At 40.3% G+C, this 27873-nt stretch overlaps 1 protein-coding gene across 4 annotated transcripts in view; it reads right to left on the bottom strand.

Moving 5' to 3' along the window:
• The window catches only part of arvcfb (ARVCF delta catenin family member b), a 309702-nt gene that overhangs the window by 168395 nt on the left and 113434 nt on the right, over positions 1-27873 (bottom strand). For all 4 annotated transcript variants that reach the window (XM_084729087.1, XM_084729088.1, XM_084729089.1 and 1 more), the window contains exons 3-5: positions 17707-17802; positions 9613-9703; positions 8390-8612 (exon numbers count right to left, since the gene is read on the bottom strand). In XM_084729087.1, the coding sequence (XP_084585213.1) occupies positions 8390-8584 (195 nt within the window). In that variant the 5' untranslated portion in view covers positions 8585-8612; positions 9613-9703; positions 17707-17802. The remainder of the gene's footprint in view (positions 1-8389; positions 8613-9612; positions 9704-17706; positions 17803-27873) is intronic.

The raw sequence follows: 27873 nt of genomic DNA, 5'->3' as shown, positions 1-27873 counted from the left end.
ATGGTTCCTACATTGAGCATTAAGCCCGGTGCCCTCTTGCTCCACACTATTTGAGAGAAGGCAGACATTTCTACAGATGCTATCTCCAACTCACACAATCTATCTAGACAGATGGGGGAAAATAAGCATTTTTGATTTAAGGGTGATCTGGACATTTAAAGACAGATCAGAAAATAAAGTTTCCTTCTGCTGCCAGGTCACACAAGGTGTCAGGCTTCAATACAATAATTATTTTTGATACTAAAAAAGGTGTGAATATCATTATGAGCCAAGATTTAATCTTTTTTTCTGTCTATCTGAAGATTCTGCTACCCCTTCAAAGAGTAAATTCTGCTGATTGTAGCATCAAATGAATGTCTGTGTATATTAATTGGATGGAATTATGACTGTGTGAAGAAGCGAAGAAAAGTGGTGTGACATTCACGGAAAATTTTGTCATTGGGTGTCAGGTAACTTGGAGGGAAAAAATCCAAATATAATATATAAATATAATTATAATCCTATGATTATGTGTTCCAAGCAGCAAGCTTTTAGTAGAATTTAAATGTGTCTCTTCTGCAGTCTGCTCCATGAAACTACAATATGAGCAGAAAGTGGAGTGGGAGGGTACGGGAACAGTGTGGTATACAAAAATAAACAAAGGAGGCACTCTCACACTAAGGTAATTAGGGTGTTTATGGGAGGAGAGAAAGTTCCTAATGGCACAGTGAGGGGAGAAGACAGGGGAAAATAGACGAGGGGAGGGGGTAAACTAAGGCTCATTGTTAGGCAGGTGATTTACGAGGGTACAGGGGCTCCCGGGCCCTGCCAGTGGAAGGATAGATCTTCTGTCGCTATAGCACCCTCAGTCCCTTTGTGTCCATTGTTCCTAGACAGGGCTTCGGGATGGGGGGTGGGAGCAGTGGTGGGATGAAAGTGGGTGGGGGCCGGCTGGAGCGATTGTTGGTTGAGTGCTGTAGTGCCATCGCAGGGCCTGTACATCTTCACCACAGACAGCAGCGCAGATCAAAGGCTGCACTGTTCCCTCTGTCTAAAGCTCGCAAGCCTTTGAAAACTTCCCACAACATTTGCACAAGGGGATGATATGCCTCTGCAATGCAAGAACCCCGCTGAATATAGCATCAGAATACCAAACACCAACATTTAATGATATCCACAGTGCGAGAAATTATCCAGAGTTTCCTTCTCAATGAAGCCGGCTGATTATATGCACTCGCGAGATAGGATCGGTGCATGTGCTGGGCATCAACCATGGCTAGATAGATTAGGCGTCTGGTGTATATGAAATGAGGTCACCTTCTCCCTCAGCTCCACGCAGACGTGGATGTCTGAGTGCTGTCTGCCTTTCTCCACACACAGAACTGTCACCATGCTCCACTTGACCTTTCTGAGCTTTGGCGATAACGCTCCTCCAGGCCAAAATCAATTACCGCAGGCAAACACAATATCACATGAAGAAAGGCTAGGATCTTAGCATGCGTGTGGTCACATGGTGTCGGCTGTCGATGGACGCAGATTCAAAAGCGTCTCCGTCTGTGTCACTGAGTCTCTACTGATAATTACATCATGAAAGCTAATGGAGTGTCCGACGGCATTGTCCTGATGTTTCTCACAGCGTAAACACTCTAATTCTCTTCCTTGGTGGTAATTCATAAAGTGTTATATTGAAGTGAATGAGGATCAGAATTCAATTAGAAAGGTCTTGGGAAGTAGGCCAGTGCTGTTTACAAGAACCTCTCCCACACTCATTGTTGCAGTACAATGGTCAAAGCGTCTTGTGGTGATCTACCTTTTTATACCTTGCACCAAAATAATTTAATAATATTTGAAACATGGTGAACCACAGTATTTGTTAATCCTATTCAGTTGTATTTGCTCCAGGTAAGCAGTGTGACTTTATTCATTTCATTTATTCATTTTTTAAAATTTGAGATCATTTTGTTTCCATGAACAGAAATAATAGAAAGCAGCCGTATGCAACATCTTCAGCAAGCAAAGAGAACAATGTAGAATTCTTGAAAAGTTTCAACTTTAATCTCTGCTAGTCTTTAGTTTTTCTTTATGGTTCAACAAGGCCTCAAGCAAGTTCACCTTCAATACCAAGTGGGCAAACAGAAAATAACTGAGCGGTGGTGGGCCACACAACACTTTGTCATTGAATGGCTAGCAATAACTCTTACAGTAGAAAGGTAAACTGTCAGGAAACGAGCAAGCATTTGACTTGTAGTGCCTCTTCAAGTTGTATTCTTTCATCACAGCAATGGGTTTGGTGCACAATACACACACTTTTTGTAGCTGGCAGAGTGAATTAAATACTTGTCAGTGCATTTGCTCTTTAGCCCAAGAAAGAGAAATCTTGTTGTAGCTTGGATAATATCCATTTGCAGCCAATCACAGCACATGCGTAAGGGCTTGAAAAAAGACATAACCAGTATCATAGTGGTTGAGATCATACAGTCAATGGTTCAGATGTCTCAAAGAAGCTCAATCATATGTACCTTAGTTTTATTTATCATATCACACGCAGGCCTGCCTAGTTTTCAGGCTGCCTCTTGTGGGCCATAGAAAAATTAAAAAGAGAAAAATCTGACACACGGGTCACAAGTTGGTTTACACCTGGCCTAGAGTATACAGCCATGTTACTGTAGTGGTTTTAGGAAGCTGTACGATGTACAAGGATGATGTTTAGGAGATAATGTTTATCATTTTCACTATTTCATGCATGCTAACATTTGCAAATAATCACTAAACACAAATTATAGCTGAGGTTGATTTAATGTAATGAATTTTGCAGGTATCTGGCATTATCCAAGTATTTGATGAGTCAAAATTTTGAAAAAATAGAGTGCAGTATTTTTTTTGGTCGACATGGAAGTTAGCACTGCTTTGGTTCCCTTCATAAAACATCAGTGGATTTTGGATTAATGCAACAAATAAGCACTGTGGTGACCAAAAGTAACTAGTAACAAAAGTAACTAGTAATTAGATACTAACACATATTGTACAACAAGGTAACAAATATTTTCATGATTTTTGAAGTGTAAATACAGTTGTCTGAGGTAAGAAATTAGCATTATGGTATCAACAAAGTACACCAGGATTTCATTGCTAAGTGACTGGTGTTCAGTGTGATGATGTTTAATGTCTTCTATACACTTCATTAAGCCACTTGTTAACAACATCCCTTTTTTAAAAGCACATAAAAGCTTCAAACTTCATGAGTGGAGTATTAACTGCTGTATTTTATTTTGCAGAGCAAAACATGAAAATCTTTTAAGCTCGTGTTAGACTTTATTTCAGGTATCTAACCAAAAACCTATTCAAACCTATTTCTGGGTTTTAGGACTCATTCCTGCAGCTCTCTTTGGCACTAAATAAAAAGCCAGAGGATCAGCAAAGCCATTGGGATTCATAACCATGAACATGTGCGCAAAATATTGTGCCAATCCATCTGATAAATATCAAGATATTTCACTGGACTTGTAAAAAATTCTACCAGGTGCTGGATATTGAGTCATCACAATGCACCTGCTGGGAATGATGAATGTACAAAATTTTACGGCAATCCATCCCATAGTTGTTGAGGTATTTCACAAAACAAACACATCAACCTCATGGTGGTGCCGGAGGGTAATCAGTAGATCTCGTCCTCTGAGGACCATGAACATAAACACAAAATCTTGTGGCAATCTATCTAATAGTTGCTGAGTTTTCATTCATATTTCAACCTAGACTAAACTGATGGACCAACCAACCAACTAACCTACATGGTCATCTCCAGAGCCACGCATCTAGATTCACTAAAAACTAGTCCCTTTTGGGCAAAATGTGAATTTTCACATGAGCATGGGCATTGGCCACAAGATTTGTTACCAAACTTCACACTAGAAAGGCCACAAATCTCCTTGACTTTAAATTTGAAGAGGAAATCACTGCTTTATATCCGTATAACGCTGTCAAACCATCAGTGTATGACTTATTGGAGTCATTTGGCTGCTGTCCAGGGCCATGCCTCACTCCACATCCAGGCTGCCCTGGACAAAAGTGCTGTGTTAAACTCATCAAACTCAGGGCGGGCGATTGATGAAAAAAGTGAGTTGTGTTGAGCGTTTCAGAGCACTTTTTGAAGCAAGCGATCGTACAGTGCTGTGCTGATATGTGTGAAGTCATTTGCACCAATCTCTGGGAAGTGAAGATAATTTTTCTCATGTGCATTTGTTCCCCACTGGGGCGCTCTCTCTAGCTCTCCTGTGTTAAAACGCTGACAATACTGATCTAAACGATGAAGGCAGATAAAAGTGTTAGCTGCCCGCTGGTGTTTAGACCCAATCTGTTCTGAGGTGAGTGCCGTGCAGCAGAACCCTATCTATATCAGTGGCTTATCACTCTCATTAGGCATCTACTTGCATCTTATTTCATTAATCACACTTGTGCCACTTTTCCTTTTCTGACCCTGGCTTTAAATAATGGCAGGCCTCATTGAGTCTGGCCCTGAAGTTGAGAGTCTGAACCTTCAGTTACTGATCCATACTCCATTTCAATCCATCATGCAGCCTGGGGAGTGTGTGAGAGAGTGTGTGTGTGAAGGAGACAGAGTGAGAGAGAACAACCTGATGCATTCCTCATCGCTCACACCTCCTCATTATGTGAAGGAGTGGGTCTCCAGGTGTAGCACACACACTCGTGTACGACACACCACCTTCTGGCTTCTGGCACTCAGGTGCTGCTTGCCCTGGAGCAGACACTGACCGCCCCCCCGCCCCCACACACACACACACAAACAGACACACACACAAATCCCACATCCAATTTGCTTTGGCATTTATAGGTGTTTATGATAGAGCGGACAGTCCAATGCCTGGTGACCGCATGACATTTCAAAGTGATGTAAAACGGGGCATGGTTACGTGAGCAGTACCCTGTTACGCCCAATTGGTCCCACAGTGTGCAAAAAGCTAGGCAGTGGGTGGGGGTCAGAGGGGGGGGGGGCACCTGTGAGTGTGATCTGTGAGAGAGCAGGTTAATTCACTGGCTGTCATGTTAAGCACTGTCCAGTAAATCATGGGCCAGTTTATGGGGAAGGGACAAACACACACACACAAATACAGACACACACAGGTGTGTTTCCATCACTGGCTTACATTCATTTCCTGGAGACTTGCCCTAGCCCTACTCATAATCACTACTTGCCTAAGTCTTCACTTTAAAATCTAATATTTACATTTCCTGGGAAGTTTTTTCTATGCATACAAAAGGTTTATTTCTCTCAAATTTAGTTCACAAATTTCTCCTTTGCCAAGACAATCCATCCTTCTGTACGTGTGACATATAGAGATGCTGAATAAACATCAGGATTACTGCACAGGTCTGCCTCAGATTGGTAACAATAAAAGGCCCCTTGAATAAAGACATTTATTAGACACTGATCTATGGCTACGTCACACAGAGCTACAGATACCACATGTTTTCCCAGGAGGGCAAAGTCATGATCCGCACCACTCTGTCTCTGATTGGCTAGTACTCGTTGCCTTTGTAGGTTGGGTCGGTTACGTTTAGACATGAGGAATGATTGGTTAGGGTTAGGGTAAGGAAAAAAGACAGTACACAACACATCATACTTTGAAGACCACATTTGCTGGAGGGAAAACATCGGCTGCACAATATGCAAACAAGGGGTGAAATGTTAAGAATTACTGTAGAAAGCTAAAAACATTACCTTTCATTATGTCAAAGGACTATTTTAGCACCATATGTCTACCAGAGTGAAAAAGCCTTATGGACATCTCAGTGTGTATCTCAGTGTCTTTTCTTGTGACCTTGCTTTTCTGTGAGAAATGATCCCAATCAATGGCCAAAAGTGAAGTACTTTGATATTTAAAACAATTTAATCGAGGTAAGATCACTGTTTAGCCTAACAGAAATCAAAACCATAACTTAGTTAGCTTCGACCTCTACAGTCAAAGCCTGGTCAAATTTGCAACTGTAACTTAGAACGAGTGTCAAGATTCCAAGGTTTTCCCATTCAAGCTGCTGATGCCTCACATCTGTATTCACTTTTTTCTCCTCTGTTGGTAGTGCATCCCACCACTGAGCAGCTTTTAGGCATTTTTATGTTGTTTGTCAGCAAACAGAAAGTGACAAGAGGCACCCTCATACCGACGGGGGTGGGACATAATTGCGCTCTGTCTCTCTGTCTATCAGGGTAAGCTATTCAGAGAGAGAAGGGTGGGTCATGATTTTTCCCTCCTGTGAAAAAAAACTGGCATCTGTAGCTCTATGTGAAATAGCCATAGTTCAGTTCTTCATAAATTAATGAAAATAAAAACTGTACATTTACAAGTAGTGATCAGTCCAAGGAACACTTGTGCAATAATCAGCATCTCAAGGAGAATTGCTCACTAACACAGATTTTTAACAAATTTGTCAAGAAAATTTGTGAAAAATAAAAGTCTTAGAGCTTTTACTTCAACTCATGGAAAATGGGAGCAAAAACAAAAGTGCTGCATTTATATTTTTGCTTAGTGTATATACTCAGCAGTGGATTACCCCTCTGGTGGGTGAGGGGATGACAAGTTTATTTCACCCTGCTATACTTTTCTGCATCCTCTTCATTATCCCTTCATGAGGCCAAATTGGCAGCAAGCCCTTTAAAAATGAACACTGACACTAACTGTTAACAAAATGTGACTGCAGGCAAATACAACTGCCGGCAAATGCAGGCAAAACAGTTCATCTTTGCAAGTCTTGCTCTATCAATAATACATGAGACTGCCTCCTTTACCGTGATTAAAGGTGATGTATCTGAGTGTTACAGGTGCTGCAGCGCCAAATTGTGCTTTCACATTCTAGTTAGTAAAACATGTGTACAGTCTGAAAGGGTTTCTTGATGTAAGTGATCTCACCCGAGGGTAAAAACAGGAGAAAGCTCTGAGAATATCCAAACAACTGAAACACGTGTGTCAGTCAGACCAGGATGAAAATGCCCCAAGCAAAACAATGTTATGTTGTTGTGTAGTCATTAAAGGGTTGGTTCAGATTATATGATGTGTGGTCATGTGAGGTACTTATCAATAGTCTGTGTAGTCTGTGTAGTCTGTGTGTTAGAGGAAGCAGAGAGAGGCACGAGCATTGAAACTAAGCAACAAAAAAACAGCTTCACCTATAAAGAATCTTTACTAATTTAAGCGTACACTATATTTTAAATATTTTACAGCTTCACTTACTTTTCTGACAGAAAACTGTCATTAAATAAGCCAAATGTTGCTTTCTCCCCACTAACCAAATTCCATAGATGAAATCAGTAATTTTATCTTGCAGAACACATGAGTTGCTGGTCTACTACTGCCTCGATCTGTTAGTGTGTTTGTGGTATTGTGTGACTTTGGTGTTTTAAAAGGATAGTTCAGATTCACAGAAGTCACACAATAACACAAACAAACATATCAAGGAAGCAGTAGACCAGCAACTCCCATGTCTTCTGAGGTAACATGACCGATTTCACTTATGGGGTTTGGTTGATTTGGAGACAGCAATACTTGGTTTTAATAATGGCGGTATCCCAGTGGAAAAGGCTGTCTGCTGGCAAAGAAAAGCAGGGAAAATATTTTAAATGTAGCATACACTTACACTGATATTGATATTTTAGGGTGAACCTTTTTTTAAATTGATAAAATACTTTTTTTTCAAGACCCCATCCCCTCTCTGCTTCTCTAAACTGGGGTTTACTGACCAACATCCATTGTACCTCATACAATCCCACACCAAATAATACAAACAATGCCTTTAACTAACATTTTCCAGTCACTGTAGCAGCTAACAGTTTGAAGTGTATAAATCAATGGACTCTTGTGATTGCTGACATTTTTAAGGGATTACAGCTGTCTCATTTCTACATCTTACATTTCCTGTTCCCACAGAGTAGGCCAGCATTGACAGGAACTCTGGCCAGGACTCTAATGTCCCTCAGACACTGGCCAGAGCTGGGCGAAAGGCCACATCCAATCAGCAGCACCACCAGACAATATCAAAGACCAGTGGGCGAAAGGAGATGGGATTGGATGGCAAGCAGTGGCGTAGAATGGAGGAGGCGAAGGAAGACAGAATGAGAGGTTGAATCTCATCAGCCCGCTCTTAAAGATGAGTCACCACAGGGCAGATTATTGCACAACACTCAGGACAGTGGGTTCAGACAAAGAGAACAAGACATGTCCCAAATCACGGAGGAATTGAACAGAGAGATTACTGAGTCCGAGCAATGATGAAAAGCAATGACCATGAGCAAACATGACGGAGGAATGAGCTTGCTCAAATGGAAGGAGGGAGCAGGGAAATGTCGCTTTAGACATGTGGTAGTGCAATTTGGTGGTTGAAAATGATGGGCATCATTTACCTGCATCACCACCTGCTGCCACGCTAGCGGTTGGCTGGTAGGGGGGTTGTTGGGAGGCAGGTTGGCGCGCTCTAACTGCAGGGTGACGTTGCGCCGCTCCTCCTCGAGGGCTCGGGTCAGCTGCTCGAAACGCGCCTCCTGCTCTTTCACCGAGGCCAGGATGCTGGCGGCCGAGCGAACGTCATAGTCCTCCATGTCTGGTGTTGGTTGCAGTTGTACAGATCTTCCAAGTTGGGAAGGGAGGGAAGAGAAGGGGGGAGGAGGGGGCACCAGGTCATTAAAGACACCCCTGACCCAGCAGGCTGGGTGAGCAGCATCAACAGGCCGATGCATTCCTCAAGTTTTAAGACTTATTTATCCGTCAAGATGGGAGATTTATGATTTGGCAGATGCAGCACATGCTTTAAATCATCATCATGAACAAAAGACCAACATGACACATCAAGATGGAACAATTAGGATGGTTGGCTGGATGAATAGGGAGATTGTAGCACTATAGTACAGAGTACTATCTGTTGCATTCAAATCAGTTTAAGTTATACTCTACCAATACCCTGAAGGGACAAGCTCAGATTCTCCCCCACAAAGACAGGCTACATGGAGAAGTCTCTGATACTCAAAGACACTGAGCTGAGAGGATTCTCTGCTGGGTGCCAATTATCTTTTTGCTTTCAGAAGTTTGAGCCTTTCTTGTAATTAAGACAATCCAGGCACCACAGATACAATTAAATATAGTTTTGCTGAAACATCGGTGCAGCAAAGTGGATATATGATCCAGGAATTCCAAGTGGGGAATGAAACAGCATGGTGCACACTCACAAAAACAAAGATTCTTGTTTCTGGACATCCAGAAAGGTGGGAAGGAATGATTTCACCCCCTACAAATGAACAACAATAGCCAGAGTGAAGGAATGGCGCTGTCATTGGATATAGTCATGCACAGAGCCGTAATGCATTCTGACACACAAGCACTGTTGCAGGCACGAATCCAACACATGCAAGCTTCCCCACAGCCAGCCATACGGACACCAGGGGACTGGTATCACACACATTCACTGTCTATCATAGACAATCATGATTTCTAGATAACAGTTGCAAGCCACAGCGCACATCACTGTCACACACACACCCTGATATCCATAACTGATGGTGGTGGGATATCAAGGGGGTTGACGGCACAATAACAAATGGGGCTAGAAATGCCGATCCACAGCAATACAGACCTAGTGGATAAGCAGGCTGAGAGGTGTTAGAAAACAGACATCCCCCACTCTAACAGAAGCAGAAGGATGAGACAGCAAGAAGAACGGAGAGCTGGGAAAGAGGGGGAAGAAAAACAAAGGGAGGACAAAAGAGAAAAAGCCAGAGGTTAAAACAGAAATGAAAAGCAACACACTGCATATGGTTCGTCTGACTGGGTTGTATTTGACTTTATGGTAATCCCAAATATAATGAATCAGGTGCAAAATTAAATGAAGATTAGCACAATATCATCTACATACATTAAAAAGTAGACAACTATAATTTGTTCACAAATAGATATTTTCTTTGCTGGGAAGAACAAGGACCAAAGTACAGCTAGGATGGTCGCACTACAGACCTCTTCTAAAACGATCACAACATCCGTTGAAGTCCAAACAAGGTACTTCCCCTCATCAAGTCTGCAGCCAGAAATGAGCCTGATCCAATTGGTTTTGCCAGAATTACAGTAAAAAATGTGTTGGTGCTAGCCAGGGTGAAGTTGATGAAGACAGGTGTGGGAGGAAAGAAACATGGTGTTTTTTTTGACTTGCTATTTTTAAAACATATTTCTTTGCTCATTATATTTACAAAAAAATAAAAAATGCCCAGGACCAAGACCAAGACCAAAAGAGGTTGCACCAGTCCAGATGTGTGTGCTAGAGCCTGTCAGACTGTCCGAAAAAGGTGATTATGCAATAAGGTGAGTCTGATGCATTGTACTAATTTCATGTAATTGTGACATTTAACATGATATACTGATTTTAGAGTCCTGAGGTCATTTGCTTGGGACTAACTGAATCACTGATGGGCATTATATTTCATTATGTTACTTTCATACTGTGACTGCATTAATTTCATCATGACAGAAAGGATCAAAATGTGCAAAGTCAAATTGCAGTCTGATCAAATCCAACTCATTCATCCAAAATTTAAAAAACTGTAGTTATTGTTAGGGGACGGGTGTATGTTCGTCACCATGAATTAGACTTACTCTAAATAAATGCAGCTCTTTGCAAAGAAGGAAATTTTAAAAAGTGGTCTAAAAAGTTGTCCCTGGTTTTTACTATTGCCATAAATTTCCATTACTCAAAGTACATGTAAATTTTCAAGGCTGGACCCCAAGAATGGCCCAAATTCCAAAGTTCACTCTTCACTTTCTAATGGCCAGTAGGGGGTGACTCCACTGATTGCAAAAATAAGTCTAACTGTATATACCCTTAAGGCAAAACGACACCATTTTTCACTTGATTCATGAGATTAGTAACAGTTTCTTAATGAGTTTATGATCTCAATCGCTAATTTTCAAATCTGCCTCCTCAGTGTTTATTTTGCAAATAATGGTTCCATTTAGAATAAAATAGATAGAGAAGCAGGGTATGCTTTAGGATGGGACTATCGTGTGACGTTAGTGTATTGTTTAGTTGTAATACTAGAAAGATTGCAACAAGGTAGCCATTTTTCCTGCTGGACAGACAAATCAAGCACTGCCCGACTCGTACATACGTCACCCACGCTCCACGCTCTTGTCCACATATGGTCACTTCTGGTTCAAAAATCTAAGATGTACCATAATCCACAAACCAATGGGTGACATCACAGTGACTTTACACTCGGGCCTGCATTATTACTTAAATTTTCACACCTAACACCAGACATGTCACACCACAGAAACGTGTGTTATTAACCACCCAGCCAAATTCGAATGATCACTGATTATATAAAATTAGGTCTCAAAATCATGAAAAGATTAGCAGTTTCCTCTGCTCTGAGATGCTGGGGGTATATCCAGTCTGCTGTCTCAAGTGTCACTACAACTTCAAAGTTGGACACTCCATCTTGCAGCTTCATTTATAGACTTGTTCAGACATTTTCCAGCCACCAGAGCCAGAGGACAGTGACCTATCTCGCTCCTCTCAGTCTGCAACAGGATGGTATTTTTTAATTGAGTTTTGGGCTGTAAGAACTGAAGTGAGCAGAAACTGTCAGGCTGATTTGCACTAAGAGAGTGACTGACAGCATGTTTGTAACTCAACGCTGGGGAGGGTGGAGGAGTTAGCTAAAGGCCTCCCAACATACAGGGCACACCACTTCTTGCATTACCACTGAACTCTGGCACAGGGAAAAAAGGGACAGGTTCAGTTTTGCCGCAGAGCCCCAAAGTGAGTTAATCCAGGCCATGTCTATTTTACAAAACATTTTACTTGACACTATTTTTTTCAAGCTACACTTTTAACAGACACAGCACAAGTGATGCATCACTTTGTATGGATGTGGCATAACGCTCTGGCCTTGGACCGGACTGCTCAATCAGAGAGTGAAAGGCATGTTTGCAAAGCGATCAGTCGAGTCAACCTAAGCCAGTCAACATAAAAACATTTTAAAGCAAAATAACTGTGGTGAGATGACTCCTTGTGTACAAGATTTCTCAGATTGGGCTTTAATACAAAATTGTTTAGGCACTGGAAGGTTAAACAAGAAGGTACTTTACAAAAAACAAGAAATGACTCTGAGTTCAGAGGCACGTTATATCAAAGAATTTGGGGTATTTTCTAGCTGATCTTGCCACTGAAACGGACCAAGATTGAAGAGGCGTTGTTTGGCTCAGCAGGGGATGATCAATGCAGATGCAGCCATTAGAATCTCAAACAGGCCGTATTACAGAAACAGAGTGTGTGTCTGACTGTGTGTGTGTACGCATACACAAGACTCATTCTTCACTACAGGTCCTGGTGAGCATGAGGCCGTCATTCCCTTTGAAGCACACAATCCCTCTTTGATGTTTGTTGCGGGCTGATCATTTATTTATCTGGAGTGGAGTCTCGCCTGACACGACTCTTCCTTCACTCTTCCTCACAAAGCAGTACGCGCTGAGGAGTCTGTGTTTTCAAAGTTAGACTCCACATCCATGTGAATGAAAGGAAAGGTTCTTTACGCCTTTATAGCAGTGTCCTCTCTCATTACTTAGCCAGTTTTTTCATCTTCAAATCAGGAATGTACCATTTTGGCATGAGTTTATAGTCATCGGCTGGTAATTTAGGCTGAAAATGGAAACAGTGCTAGGTAAGGACTCCTTACAAAAATAGTGTCCTTGTCTGTTTTCAAAGATATCCACTGCTTGAGATAACCGGCAGCGATAGGGTACCATAAGCCATGTTGATTGGACAAACTTGATGACGGACTATAATGATTCACACCCCTAGAGGGTTAAGAGGCAATGTAGCCATTGCTTCCTGAGTCATAAAGGGGAATAATATGGCAGGCATGTCAGCTACGCCCCACAGCTTATCATTAAACACCAACTTCTGGGCCTACTTAAAATAGCACAGGGAGGGGCATCTGAAGAATTCCCCTCTGCCATCATGTCAGCCCTGTTTTTTTTAAAGCTTTGCTTCAGCAGATGTTTGCTAATGGCCCGAGTCAGAGGGGATAAAACACAGTCAAGGTCTGCACATTTAACCCCATCGTCAATTACATATGCCCTGGTTTGTCCCAACTTTATGTGGTGGAAACGTATCAAAGCACAACAACAAGGGCAGGAGTGTCATTGATGGATGCAACTATGGGGAGTTTGTGAGGGGATGAGGTGATAGAGATTAAATAACACTGATTCCTGGGAACTGGGAGAATTGTGCCAGAGAACACCATTGTCCTAGACAACTTCAAACAATCCAACAACATGTCAAAATCTAAAACTAACAATAACTACTTATAACCTTTGTTTTAAAATCATCTTAATGAAAATGTTGGGCCTTCAAAGTTGTGCCCCAGATTTCTGTCAACTCAACTAAAAAAGGCAGAAATACTGTTGCATTGCAAACATTGCAAACACTCTTTTTTTTGACAAATTCATTAAATAATATTGCTATCAGATGTGTCTCAGCCATAACATTTCAACTCTGTAGCCATAAATCAAGGCAAAATAAGAATTATGGTTTAAAAATGTTGAAAAATTGTAACATTTTCTTAATTCTGTCAGATTTTCCATCTAATGGAATTGACATTGACATTTAATAAAAAATGTAATCACTAGGAGGTTGGCTTATTACAAGCTTTAATGGCCAAGTGTTTGATCTTTTAAAATGTATTTTCTAGCATTAATGAAGAGTAAAAATCACCCCTCCCCCACTTTTTTTTTGTCCCAAGTCTGAATGAATGGCTGATAAATTAAATGGAAAATGTTTAATTAATTCAAGAAGGAAGTGTGTTAGATTTGACAACTCTTACGGCGTAAACATCTTTAATTGAAAGGAAAGATAGGCTCTTGTTCCATGTGTTGATACTCACAACCTCACAACCAGCTTCCCTTGTGCTGCTGCTGCAAGGCTTTTCCTCAAGTATAAATGCACTTCAGCACAAACCCTCAGCTCTAAAAATAGCCCAGTAATAAATATATCCACACACACACACACACACACACACACGACCACAATTTTGAGTCTGATTCGGCAGATGAGATGCAGCGTTTGCTCACTTCAAAGGCTTGCTGGAAAATCCAGTAATAAATCCTTGGCACCTTATTCATCAGGTCCTCCCTAAAACAAATCTTCCAATGACAAGACCCTCTGCCATCATACCCCCCTTGGTAGCAAGCTGGCAAGCATTTAAGTGATGTTATTCTCAAGAACACCTTTAAATGAGTAAGCAGCCAGAGGTCTGGTTATCTTACTACATGACACCGCAACTAAATCACAAAAATAGGGCTGCGAGGGAGAAGAATGTCCTGTCTCCTTGACCTGAAACCTTGGGGATTGACTCATTGCCCAGATGAAATTCCTGTTTTGTGTATATGGAAACTTCTCTGCCTCCGGCGACATGCAAGCTGGAATGACCAACACTTGATGTTCTGCCTCTCTTGTTTCTCTGGTATCCACTGGCCAAAAGCATCACAAGCTGAGCTGGTTGGTATAAGTGTGCAGTCAACTGACTACATACAACTAGATTTATTGCTGTTATGTCTCACTGTCACTTTGTAACCACCAATGTGGAAATATGCCAAGTACAGCTTTAACCACAAGGACGCACTACATCTGTAAAGAGAAGCTGTCATTCCACTGAGAACCCTTCATGCTTTGGAGCCTGTGAGTGTCTTGTGAGTTAAAGGAGAGTCAAATGAGGCGATGCACTGCGATGACAGTCATACTGTATCTCAACAGATCTTAACAGCAATAGTTCAGCATTCTGGCAAAGATTGATTGATACCACTCTCATCGCTGTATGCTAAACATGAAGCTATCCCTAGCAGTAAATTAGCTTAGCTAACTTAGCTTAAACAGTTTGCCTGAATCTGTCCAAAGTTAACAAAACTTGCCCACAAGCACCTCCAAAGCTACGTATAAACAATGTTCTGTCTTGTTTGAAGTCGTTAATATGTAACAGGCAATTTCTTAGCTGGAAGCAGTGACTATGGATCAAACAAACAAGTTATAACATGTTTAGAAAGTTTTAGAAGTGCTGGTAAGTGCTTTTTCTTTTTACATTTGGACAGAGCCAGGTTTAGCCGTTTCCCCTTGTTTTCAGTCGTTATGCTAAGCTATGATAGGGCCCTGGGAACACAAGACCTTGGGAACAAAGGACCCTGGGATGATATGTCATTGAGAACATAGGACCCTGGGAACATAGGACCCTGATAACACACAACCCTGGAAACATAGGACCCTGGGACCCCATTATAGATTCATATTTCAAGAACATACATTAGAGTGTTATCAATCTTGTCATTGAAGTCTCAGCAAGAAAGCAACTTCAGCATATTCCCAACATGTAAAATATTGCTTTACCTTTTGTCTTATACCAACAATCAAATCAGAAAACAAAGGAGGAGTACAGCTACTGAGGAGGCCGCCCAGAGCAGAAGTGGCGTGTCTTGAGTGGGCCGAGTAGGGGGTTATTAGGGGAATGGGGGAACAGATTGGGAGGTAAAGGATGAGGATAATTGAGTGTGACCATCGGTGCCCGATATTGAGTTAGAAACATTCACCTGATTAGGGACTAGGTGGGTGGTGGGGTCCTTCCACCCCACTCACCACCAATTTGCCCCTTCCCAAAGGCTGTAATTGCAGCTCAAATTAATTCCTTGTCTAAACCCATCTGATGCCCATCTGAGGATGCAGCTCTCAGTGGCACAATTGGGGACATAAAACACCTGCTCCTCCTCCTGCTGTGTGTGTGTTTGCATGGATGTGTTGGTGGTGAAAGCAGTCTTCAAGCTACATGTATTTGCTGTTGATAATCATATATTCATACAGTCAGAGGGCAAATTGGCGATAGAAGGGGGTATTGCTCTGCCTTAAACTGTCATTTCACAGGCACTAATTTAAGGCTCTTAAGAGAATTTTTCTCCTCGGCTAGGCTGTCCAATATGTCAAAGCTCTTATGGAGAGTGACGGACAGTTAAGTGATTCATCATAATGACAATCCGCTGTGTTGGGAATTTCTGCAAAAGGAAGGTTTTTATGAGTTTGCAACTCTTTAAAGAGCTACATGTGAACAGTAAAGTTAGAGTTGTTAAATTAGTCTTACTTATGAAGGAAAACAAAGCTTTTATTTATCATGGGATGACAGATATGACAACTGCACGTAATGACAAGTGCTGCCATTTTTCAAATTGTTTTTAAGAGCGTAGCTATAGCAAACAAGCTGAGCCACCTGTCTTTGAAGAAGTGCCGCATGTCAGTTAACTGCTTTTTTTATGGAAATAAAATGTGGATAAAAATGGATTTAAATGCTAACTTTACCACAGAGTATTAGCTAAAATTGCCACATTCAGCAAACAAATACATATCTAATATTTTACACTGGACTGATACAGTAAGTGACTGACATTTAAAAAAAAAAGATGCAGCAGAACAAATAAAAACAGAAATGCACCGTCACCAGTCATGAACCTCCCTCCAAGTAAGGATTCCAGTCACTGTTGGTTCGAAGAACATTAAACCTAGTGTTAATACCCAGAGGGGGCATTGTTGAGTGATGCCAGGATAAGCAAAGCTTAGCGAGGTGCATGGAGTCCATAGCTGATCACTTTCACAGCTAGAAGAAAAGAAATAAAACTGTTGTTTATCATCCATATTTTATTTCATCCATTTTCTTTGAATCACCTCACTATGTGGAGGATTGCAGGCCCGGAAAAACTGACAAACACACACACATACACAGCTACACATGGAAAATACTTTTAAATGCAAATACATGTCTTTGTCAGTCTCTTTGAAGAGTGGTAACAGTTCATTAAGACTTATAGATACTCCTATACTTTATCACAACAGAGACATGGTACAGAATTCTGTATATAGGATGTAGAAAGCTTCAATGTTCTGTTTTAAATGCCCTATCTTCTGTTTTTAAGATTTTTTTTTAAGATTGCATTATATAAAATAAGCTTTGGGTCCTACTTTCTAAGCAGCCAACAGTAAGAAAGTCAGAGTCGAGTAGAATCTGGGTATTTACAAGGTAATGAGGTGACTCTGAACATGTGAAAAGAAACATAACCTTCAGTCAGTATTTCTATTAGCCCTAATATACTCTGTGTCCTACCTCTTAAAACGAGAAAAGCGCACAAGAGTGTCCCCAGGTTTTTAAAGAAAAGGCATGCAAAAAGAGCACATTTGACAACCAAACTGCAATTAGGTGTCTCAAGTTGTATCTCACAACAGGTGACCGACTTCAAACACTCCATTACACAGTTGAGTCTGTCTCCAGAAACCGGACCAGAACAAACGTCCTCTCCTGTTCGGCTCTAAAATACACTGAAAAGTGTGACGAGAACTAAAACCACTTTTCAACTGACATTTACCTGAGCTGATTCAACTGTGTGAATTATTGAAATCAGAGCACATTTCCTGGAGGAAAAAGCTCCTGAACGTATTGAAATAAAAATCATACAAGGCACCTCAGCGACAAAGTGAAGTGAAGTGAAGTGAAGTGAAGCTCCCTCCAGGAGAGATAACAGAGAAAAGTGAAGTCTTGGATTTGCAAACCAAAAAAAAAAAAACTGTCAGGAAATGTAATTACTGCAATGATGAGCTGAACAAAGTGATTAAAGGAGGCTGGAGGTGTAGAGAGAGAGGCGGGTGTACCTTTGATGTCGGTGAGTGCCGTCAGACCACAACTAGACTGAGGACAGGCGTAGCTCTGTTAGAGTCGACTCGTTTGTTCGGTCCGCCTGGGGAGATCTGTGGATAAAAAAACACAAGGACATGGAAAATAAGTATTCAGCCAACCTGCTGACACTGCATTGTTAATATAGGAGTCTTATGTAATGCAGAGGCATATATATATATATAGAGAGAGAACAATTACAGTGGATTCAACTGTAATCTGATAGTGCTCTACTCTCAAACATTGCATCCTCTCTGTAGATATTGGCTACTCTTGTTCCTCAACTGTCCTTCATTTATGGTGTACCCCAGGGTCCATGAGTGTTTTCAGTCTACACTGTTCACAAATTAAATATTAATTTTCATTTTTATGCAGATGACACCCTGCTGTATGTATCCATAACACCTGGTGATCATAGAAGAGTCATTAACTGCCTGATATCTAGGAGTTTTCCACTGCTTAGCTACAGTAAATTAGAGATCCTTTTCCTCTGCCCTTCCAAAATATGGCAAGAAATTTGGGAGTGCTATTAAAGTCTGACCTCAGTTTGGATGCTCAGATCAAGACAGTTGTACAGTCCTGCTTTCCTCAAACAAAAAACATACAATTAGACATTACCTTTCCTCTGACCTGGAGAAAATTATCCATGTTTTTAAAATGCTTCTGTACATTTACTCCTGTTTAATTCAAAGTTCTCTCTTGGTTGCAGCTGGTTGAATGATTTAAGGAAGGGAGTAGGGATGCAACTGATTAACTGATTATTTTCATTATCTATGCATCTGATAATCATTTTCTCAATTCATTGATAAGAGTTTGGTTCATAAAATGTCAGAAAATGGTGTCTTTCTTTTTCCACAATGGAAAGATGTTCAGTTTACTGTCATAAAGAACTGAAGAAACAAGAATTCACATTTGAAAAGCTTAAGTCACAGAATTAGGACATTTTTCCCTCAATAATTACTTTAAAAGATTGATCGATTATCACAATTAATTGACGATTAATTTAACAGTTTACAATTGCTAACCATAGCAGTTCTGCGAGGAAGCATGATCACATCACCCCTAATTTATCCTCGCTTCACTGGCTACCAATAAAATTTCAGAATTAATTCAAAAACTGTATAGATTACATTCAACACTAAATTAGTTCTAGTCCCAAAATACATGTGTGACCCTCCGGCCCCCTGTGAAGAAGACACGCCTTCACTGAGAATGCTCTCCATCTTTGGAATTCCTTGCTTCAGGGCTTGCCACTGTCAATCTTTACGTCTCTTCTTAATACATATTTCTTCAGAGAGGCATCTGTCATGTGGTGTTGACTGTGGTTACAAGTTATGCTGATATCCATAAGCAAAACATTCAGTCACTATTTCTCCAGGTAGTAATATTCTCCAAAGAACACCAGGATAATAATTAAACAAATATACAATTATATGCAACAGCTATTACTGCTGCTACAGTAATAAGAATAATTTTCAGGCTGGGAACTTCACATTAAGAAGTAGTCCACTGATCAATTCTTCAGTAAATATGTGAGGCAGACGGTTGTCTGGCCAATATCTGATTCTTAATAATGAGGCAACACTTACTCGATACTCTCAACAAACCAATATGTCAGCCTGACCTTAGCATTCACATCGCAGCACCTCTGAAATATAGACATCACAGGCACATAGAAAGAAAAAGACCAGTGTCCAATACTGCAGCGCAAATTGGTTTTGATGCTTCATACCATGGGAGGAATCATTCTGCCATACACACCAACCTGTCCAGAGCCTCTGCTGCCTTTGATGGCTGAGAAAACAAAAGCCCGGCAGCGAAAACCACTGGATCGACTGCACCCTTGAAGATGTCACTGATGATGAAATCAAACACGCCCTTACGCGCACGTCCTCGCATGCCAGCTTTAATTTCAAGACTATGGGCTTAATGAGATGTAATGGTTTCTCAAAAATTGCCTCATACTTCAAGCAACACTGTGCTTTAGTGGAATATTTATTTTAAGTCTACAAATACCTGAAATGAGTTCATCTGCAGTTCATTTCAATTTATTAAGTGTTATGCATAGATTCACCTGGGGTTCAGACTGATTCTTGATAAAAGATTATTAAAAAGAGTAGCGGTTATATTTACTTGTCTATTCAGTAGATTTTTTTTATTTTAACTTGCAACTTAAAGGGATAGTTCACATTATTAGAAGTGGGGTTGTATTAAGTACTTATCCATAATAGTCAGTGTATCTACAGTAGGCGGGTAGTCAAACACCCCCAGTTTGGGGAAGCAACAGGGGTCCAGTATAGGAAGCTAAGCAATGCACTGCTGTGCACATTAGCAAAATGTAACCTAAAAGAGGCCCACTTAAAAAAAAAAAAATCAGTTTATGTATACACTATATTTCTCATATTTTCCCTGCTTTACCTTGCTGCCAGGCAGCATTTTTTGTTGAAAAGCCAAATATGGGTCTCTCCAAAGCCACCAAACTTCACTGACAGAATTCATCATTTTACCTCGTGGTACTCAGGACTTTCTCATCTACAGTTGCCTTCACTGGTCAGTTATGTGTGAACTCAATATTTTAAAAGCTTAACTCAGATTCACTGAAGTCACATAATAACATAAACAAACTAACTGATTGAGGCTGCGTTAGCCCAGTAACTCCCTTGTTTTGCAAGGTAAAATGACTGATTTTGTGTTTGTGATTTTGGAGTCTGGTTGAGCAAAAGATATATATAAAAATGTAAGATATATGATGGAGGCTTCCCATTGGAAAAGGCTGTCAAAGTTTGTTTCATGTGGTTTGTCCACAGTGGTTCATTGCTAAGTGTCCTACTTTGGTAGTCCTGCTGCTTCTTGAAACTCTGGGCGTCACCCGCCATCTGCTAGATAATACCACTGACTATTGATAAATACCTCATACAACCCCATTTCTAATAATCCAAACTATTGCTTTTTTGAAATGTTTATTACGTTTAGAAACTAAGACAACATCCCTGTGAAAACCTGAAGAAGAAAATATTGCCAACTGACCTTTCATGAGTTTAAACAGCATGAATTCATGCTTAAAATCAGAAATATATGAACCAGTGCATTAAGCTTTAATGCATGGTGCAGCTCTCCACATGATAAGTATCTCCAGATGCAGCTCTTACTCCGGGCCAAATATGCATCAGTGAGTAGTGAAGCCACGCAATGTTTCATTAACTATGATCAGAAGACACCCACAGTGAGTTAGAAAAAAAATCGATACAAAGTCAACTTTCCTCTCCAGGTTTTAGCTGGCTCTGGGATTAGAATATCTCTCCCTCTCCAGGGATTCCTGGGTGTGTTCACTTCAAGGACAGATAGGCTCTGAGCACCTTGGATTTCTGGTACAAACATCAAAGGTGAAGCTAAGCCCGGCCGCATTAGTTATCACCTCGTCTGTCTCTGTCTCTCTCTCCGGTTCAGGACAAGCCCTTACATCGCTCCTGAATGGAGATTATCTCGACACAGAGTCACAGCTCACAGTAGCACTTTGATTAATACGCATTTTATTCTACTTAATGTGATGCAATGCTCTTGTAAGTGAGTTTTTCCTTTGGTTTGGCAGGTCTGGGAACGGGAAGACTGATGGTCAGTGATGATGAATGAATGAACGATGTGCCCACCATCCACAGCTAGTAGCACTTGACGTCCCAGCTGATTCTGAGGAGCTGATCAGAGATCGATAGTAGGAGACTGACATTATTCTCAGAGTGTCAGTCAAGGGTTCCTGTGTCTAAACAGGTGTTGGTAAATGGCCCGTTCTGACACAGGGCTGAGACATTGCTCAAGTATGGAGGTCATAATGCTTCAAAGGCCTGTGTTTGGACAGCTCCGAGGAGGAGAGCTGGCAAAAGTACACACATTCTTTACTCAAGCAGAAGTACAGAAACCTGACTAAAAAAAAGACTCTGGCAAAAGTAGAACTAATGATACAACTTTTTTTTTTTTATCTCAAGTAAAAGTGAAAAAGTTCAGGCTCTGAAATGTACTAATAAAAGTAAAAAAGTAGCTCTCAGAAGGGGAAGGACAAAGTTCCATATCACGTCTTGTTGTGTTACGTCTTACTTTGTTTATTAATTTGTCCCATCTCATGTGTTTGGTACATTTTTTACATTGTGTTTTGCTGTGTTCCATCTTTTTCATTTTGTTCCATCCTGTATTGTTATGTCTACCATGTTGTTTTTCATCGTCTACTGTCTTTTTCATCTTTTTGTTTTTTAAAATAATTTTTCATCTGGTTAAGTCTTTTTCATCTCATTACATCATTTTTGGTTTTGTAATGTCTTTATGTGTTGTTTTGTTATTTTTCATCTTGTTACATCTTTTTAGCCTTGTCACAGGCTTTGTTTGTCATGTTCCATCGTTTTCATCTTGTTACATAATTTTGGGTTTTGTTGCATCGTTTACAGTTTTTAAGTCATGTTTTGTCTTTTTCATCATTTTCATCTTGTTAGCTCATTTTTGTCATGTCATTTGTTCTCTTGTTACATCTTTTTTTCTCTTGTAACATCTTTTATATTATTTTTCATCTTGTAACATCATATTTCATCTTGTTACGGCTTTTTTTGGCCATGTGACGACGTTTTTAGTTTTGTTCCATCTTAAATGTTTTTTTATGTTGTTTTTTGTTGTGTTCCCTCTTTTTCATCTTGTTGCATAATTTTCTGTCTTGCTACATTATTTTTGTACTGTTATAACAGTTTTGTCTTTTTACGTGTGTTGCGCATGATTCGCACTGATGGATACAGTCTCATAGATAATCTTTTCCATGTGTTGTTCATTCATTCATTCATTTGTTCTTAGTTACATCCCACCTCTGCTGAGGAGTAAACATGGATGACAAGACATTGTAAAGAAGCTTTTATGTTCAACAAAGCACTTCTGTGGATAAATGGAGATATAAAAAATCAGTGGCCATGTCTGAAGCAGATAGAATTTCATACTCCCAATACCCACATCCAATCAGATTTATTTACACAGAAGCCAGTCGGATACATTTGCTCTGCTCTTGGTTCTGTTGAAAAATGTTGACAGTCTTCACCACTGCCCCTCGTCCTGCTACTGTCATTTGACAGTTATAACTGCAGATCCTTCATGCAATATTTGTGCTTCACATCAGTGCCTGATGCCTCACCTGCCGTGCATTATGCAGACAATTGCATATTCTATCATGACTTGTCCCTCGTCAACCCACGTCATTTGTGGAGAGCGCCCCAGTGTAATTCTATGATTAATAATGAATGCACAGTGAGGGGTAGCTGACTGACTGACTGACTGAAGGGCTGACTGTCTGGGGAATGCTACACTGATGAAGGTTTTTCCTCAGCTGTCAGTACCTCTGCACACTCACATAAAAGAAGTGCAGTCACGTATAAATGACCAAGTGGATAAGAGGAGCAGACACTGCTTGCGTGCGTTTTGTGCATGCATAAAGGAGTCATTTCTTATGTTCTCTGTGAATGCGGGTTACTTAAGAATGCAGTGAGTAACCTGAGCAATGATTGAAGAAATATGTAGATGAAATGCTAAATATGAATGTGAAAAAAATTAAAATGTAAGTGGAAACATTAATTATTTAAAACTGCTGTGCATGGGGTTTAATCTCCAACAAGTCCTCTAACCAAAATGACAAAACAGATTGTTTGACACAGTTTTCCAAAAAAGACCCATACGCTGCTGTCTGGTTTACTGTTCCAATTGTTAAGATGTCCCCATTTGTCAGTGCCTTCAAAAACATGACAAAATATTCAAAAATTATTCACATGAGCATATTCTGATCTGCCCCCTTTATAAGCTGGGACTGGTTAAATGTTTGGCATAGAAAACAACTTGTTTAAAGTTAGGGCAAGACTGTGGTCATGGTTAAAGGAAAAGTTCCGCATGGTTTGAAATACCAACATGTTCATATTCCCAACTTGTCAAACACAGCTTGGTCAGTAGCCATACACTTCAAACTATGAAGCTGGAGGTACCTCTCCATCATCAGTCATGATAAACATGAAGTTAACATTGTGAAACAGTCACACTTTGTTTAGGTTTGGGCACCAAACTGCTTGGTTACGTAACTTATGTGAATAACTTACATCTCATGTAAAACTAATCATCACCTTACATAAGTTAGGTTATGTAAGTAATAAGTCAATAAACACTGACTTTTGGTTTTACATGGAACACAAACCCCAGTCTTCTTAAGTCCTGCGTTTGCTTGACGCATCCATCTACCCCAACCTCCTTCTTACACAGCCTTTCTCACTCTTTAAACTACATCACTCGTCTTGACGGCACACCAAAACATTACGGTATAGGGGCACGGCCATAAATGGTACCTAGATGTTGCAGAAATGCACAGAGATGTCATTATTTATGTCTGTATCTGTTTAACCAACAAAATGTCCTCTCTATGTCTCTGTATTCAGATAGAAGACCAGAAGTGGTCACGATTTATACTGGAAGCCACATTAAATCGGGCAAATATTTATTTTCTTGCCTAATATTCCTTGGCAATGCAATTATCTACAAAGCATCAAAATGATTTAATACTGAAGCCCATCACCACCTCCTACGTCATGTTGGGAATATTGAAAAATCAGAAAGGATTTTAAAAATGTTTTATTAATTGAAATATTCTATTTTGCATTTGAAATTCCACAGTAAATATATACAAATATAGAAATATCCTTCAGTTGAAGGGAATTATCTTGGCACATTTAATCAGTGAGTGAATGATTAATGTAGATGTGGCCTTCTTTAAGTCTACTGAGGTGATCATGAAGCTCACTTTTTCCAAATAATAACGAGCAACTTCTGATACAAGTTTCCCCTGCATTATTTGTGCTTTCCCCCAAAAAATGTGTGGGCTTTCCTACTACTGTGTCATAGTTTGAAGCATAGGGTAACTGACCAAACTGCTGTATTTGACACATACGGAGTGAGAACAGGTTGGAATACACATATTAGCTTTCTCATTTTCTGATCTGGATATTAATGTTAGGCTACAAAACCCAGGAGGTGGTGGGGATTCGGAGTTGTGCTCAAAAGCAGTTCAACAAAGTAAATCTGTCTGCATCTTCCTGCGCACCACAATATGCATATCAGCCTACTGAGCCATAAGGAAGCTCCACTGTACAAACACATCTACAAACTCTGATATGTGGACACTTCTCAGCAGCTAAAGCCAGTGGATGGGGTATTGTTATGCTTCAGGTTTACATATGACTCATATTCGACTCATATTCCATCCAGTCTCTCTCCTCTTCTGCTATATGCAGCCTAACAAAACAGAAAAAAAAATATTGCTGGTTTGGGGCACTCTGTCCTCTGACAGAATCCCCCGACAACTCTGCATTTCCAGGTAATTGTTCGGCTGAAAGCAGAGCTAAGACACATTGTACTGCAAATGCACCTCCTGTGTGTGCAGGTTGTGTTTGCAGAGAAAGGCAGCTAATTTTATATTCCAACATAAAATTACAGTCCATCATCATTAGTCCAGACAAACAGGCAGGCTTGCATCATACAGAAAAGAAGAGAGGTTCGGGTTTTTACAATTCTGTGCACTCATCCTCAAGAGCTGACCTTGGCTAACGCTCCTTTAATTTAAGGCAGGAAGAAATGATTCTGCCTGATCAGAACTCTCCACCTCTCAAGATGTAAATAAAGAAAGACTGATTGAAAAAAAAAAAGCCCTGGCAAAGAGAGAAAGATTTCCTGCCAAAACAAAGTAACAGTAGCTCACTGAGAAGTTTGAAGGGTATGAGGGAAAGGAGGAGAAATTGATTGGCTGGTTCAGGCGGTTCAGTTTTGGGTTTTCTTACATATTTCTCCGGGTTACTTTGAAAGTTGAATTCCTTACACATTGTAGGCAGATTGTGATGATCAATAATGCAGTTCACAAGACACAGACTTGGGATCAACATCTAACGATGACTCAGGTATTACACACACAACATGGGGAACATTATGCGTCATGCATCGGTGTGTGAGCTCCCCGCTGCACTCTTTGACCTTGTGACTATAGTCGATCACAGATTCTCCAAAGAAAAGACGTCTCATCTCCGTTCAGAGTAGAATCATGAGCCACAACATGCAGCCTTTGACTAACCACAGTGTTCTCAAAGTGCTTGAAGAAAGCAACTTGCCTGTTAAATTTTTCAACTTAAGCTTCAAGTCTAGCTGTGGATATTTTTAAGGAAGTGAAGGAAATTGAACTAGTTACAGTTGGACTGAAGGTCATTAATTTTTACTCAACTTGTAATAGAGGATGTGAAGCTACTGGCTGATTGGAGATTCAGTTATGCAGCCTGCTGCTACTTGTTTAAAGAATGCAATTTTGCCATTTAATATTTCAGCTCAAACTAGACATCGCTAGTTATTGAACATACTAATTTTCCATGTCTCTTTCCAGAAATCAGAACTTGGTTACTCAAGGTAATCCACAGACCTTGTTGTTAACGGTTTCATGTAGTAACTACTTTCTTTGTATAAAAAAGTAGATCCTGCATGAAACTGCTCACAACAAGGTCTGTTGATTATCCTGAGTAGCCAGGTCATGATATCAGGAAAGAGACACTGTGGAGTTTATCAAATGTAAACTGAGTTCCATCTACTCCCATTATATTTGAGAGAAAGCAGATATCTTCAAAACTCAGCACCAAAAACAATCTAGATGAATAAATAGCACTACAGGCCAGAGGAAAAATATGTACGTTTGATTTTAAATAACTGGAGTTACTTACTCACTCAAGTTGACTCCTAATGTTTTGAATGTATTAAAACATATCATCTACATACAGTTTGAATTCACCAGGTGAAGTTACAGGCAGGGTTGCTGGGTCTGTGGTTTTAACACAAAAGTCGACTGCAATACAGACTTTAAAACCAAAAAAGACCACACTGCCATATCACAGTATAACAATGACTGATGAGAACACACTAATTCCCAAAGACAGACTCAAAAAATCCCAACCAAAACTGCACTGAGTTTGAATTGCAGCCCTTCTTCATTCTGGCTGGTTGAGCCCAAAGAAAGCGTAGAGAAAAGCAATAATCCGCCATATACTGAACTGCCTTTCTCCCTCTCCCTCTCACCTCAGCAGGTGTTGGTGCCCTGGTCAGAGCAGAGGGGTTAATAAGACCTCTGGCACAGTGAGAAATCTGTTACCATCTGAACCATCTCAGTTTGCTGCCTGCGTCCACTCATCTCTCCTCTGACACAGAGTTATAACTCTGTCAGCTTCAGAATTAGACCCAGGTGAAGTTAGCAGGAATGAATATTTATGAGAACTAGTGGAAGTAACAGTAATAGAGACAGTAGTAATATTTCTAAAACTACAAATCTTTGTGTTTGTGCTCTCAGCTGAAATCAGTAGGGCTGTCCCTGACTATGATTTAAATTCCTATTTCAGCCTACATGTGTATGGTTACCACATTTAATGATTGTTGGAGCAGTGATAAAATGAACCAAGAAGTTTTTGGTGACTTTTATTTAGCTTCTGTCAGGTTATTAAGTTTTTCAAAGGGTCTGGCTAGTTTGGTAAGTTTCTGGTTAAACAAAACTTAATCTTCGATCTCTTCTTTCACTGTGTGAGCATTACCTAACCTGCACGCTATGCTGGTGTGCTCTGGGCTAGCTCTGTTTCTATCACTCTTCCATGCATTTATTGGAGTTTGTTTTGTGGTTTGTGGTGATTTCAAGACTCGGTTTGTTAATTTTACTGCCTGCCATGCTGTTGCATTGCTCTGTGTGCAATGACGCAGCTAAAAACAACAAGAGCTGAAACTTGCCAAGACTTGTTTACCGATCACTGATATGGAAAAAAAATATGGCAGAATCTCAGTTGAACGAGGGTCTTCTGACTGATGATTCTAATCTTCTACTTTCAGCGGCAGTCCTAGAAATCAGTCATCATAATTTCCCACATAAAGAACGTGGTGCTGTACAAATGGAGTCATCCAACTTTAGTGAAAAAAGCGTACACCTTTTCCTTCAAAATGATTAATAGCACCAACCCAAAACAAATCCTGACACAGTTTGATGGATAGTAGGTAACATAAAGCCCTTGAATGATAACACTTTGACATATCAGATAATCTTGGTTTTAGCGGGATTGAATGATAAGATTCAA

The sequence above is a fragment of the Lutjanus erythropterus genome, chromosome 10 (assembly GCF_056507025.1).
Source record: "Lutjanus erythropterus isolate fLutEry1 chromosome 10, fLutEry1.hap2, whole genome shotgun sequence".
NCBI lineage: Eukaryota > Metazoa > Chordata > Actinopteri > Lutjaniformes > Lutjanidae > Lutjanus > Lutjanus erythropterus.
Note: the sequence above shows the minus strand (reverse complement) of the source record. Positions and strands in the feature narration are given on the sequence as shown.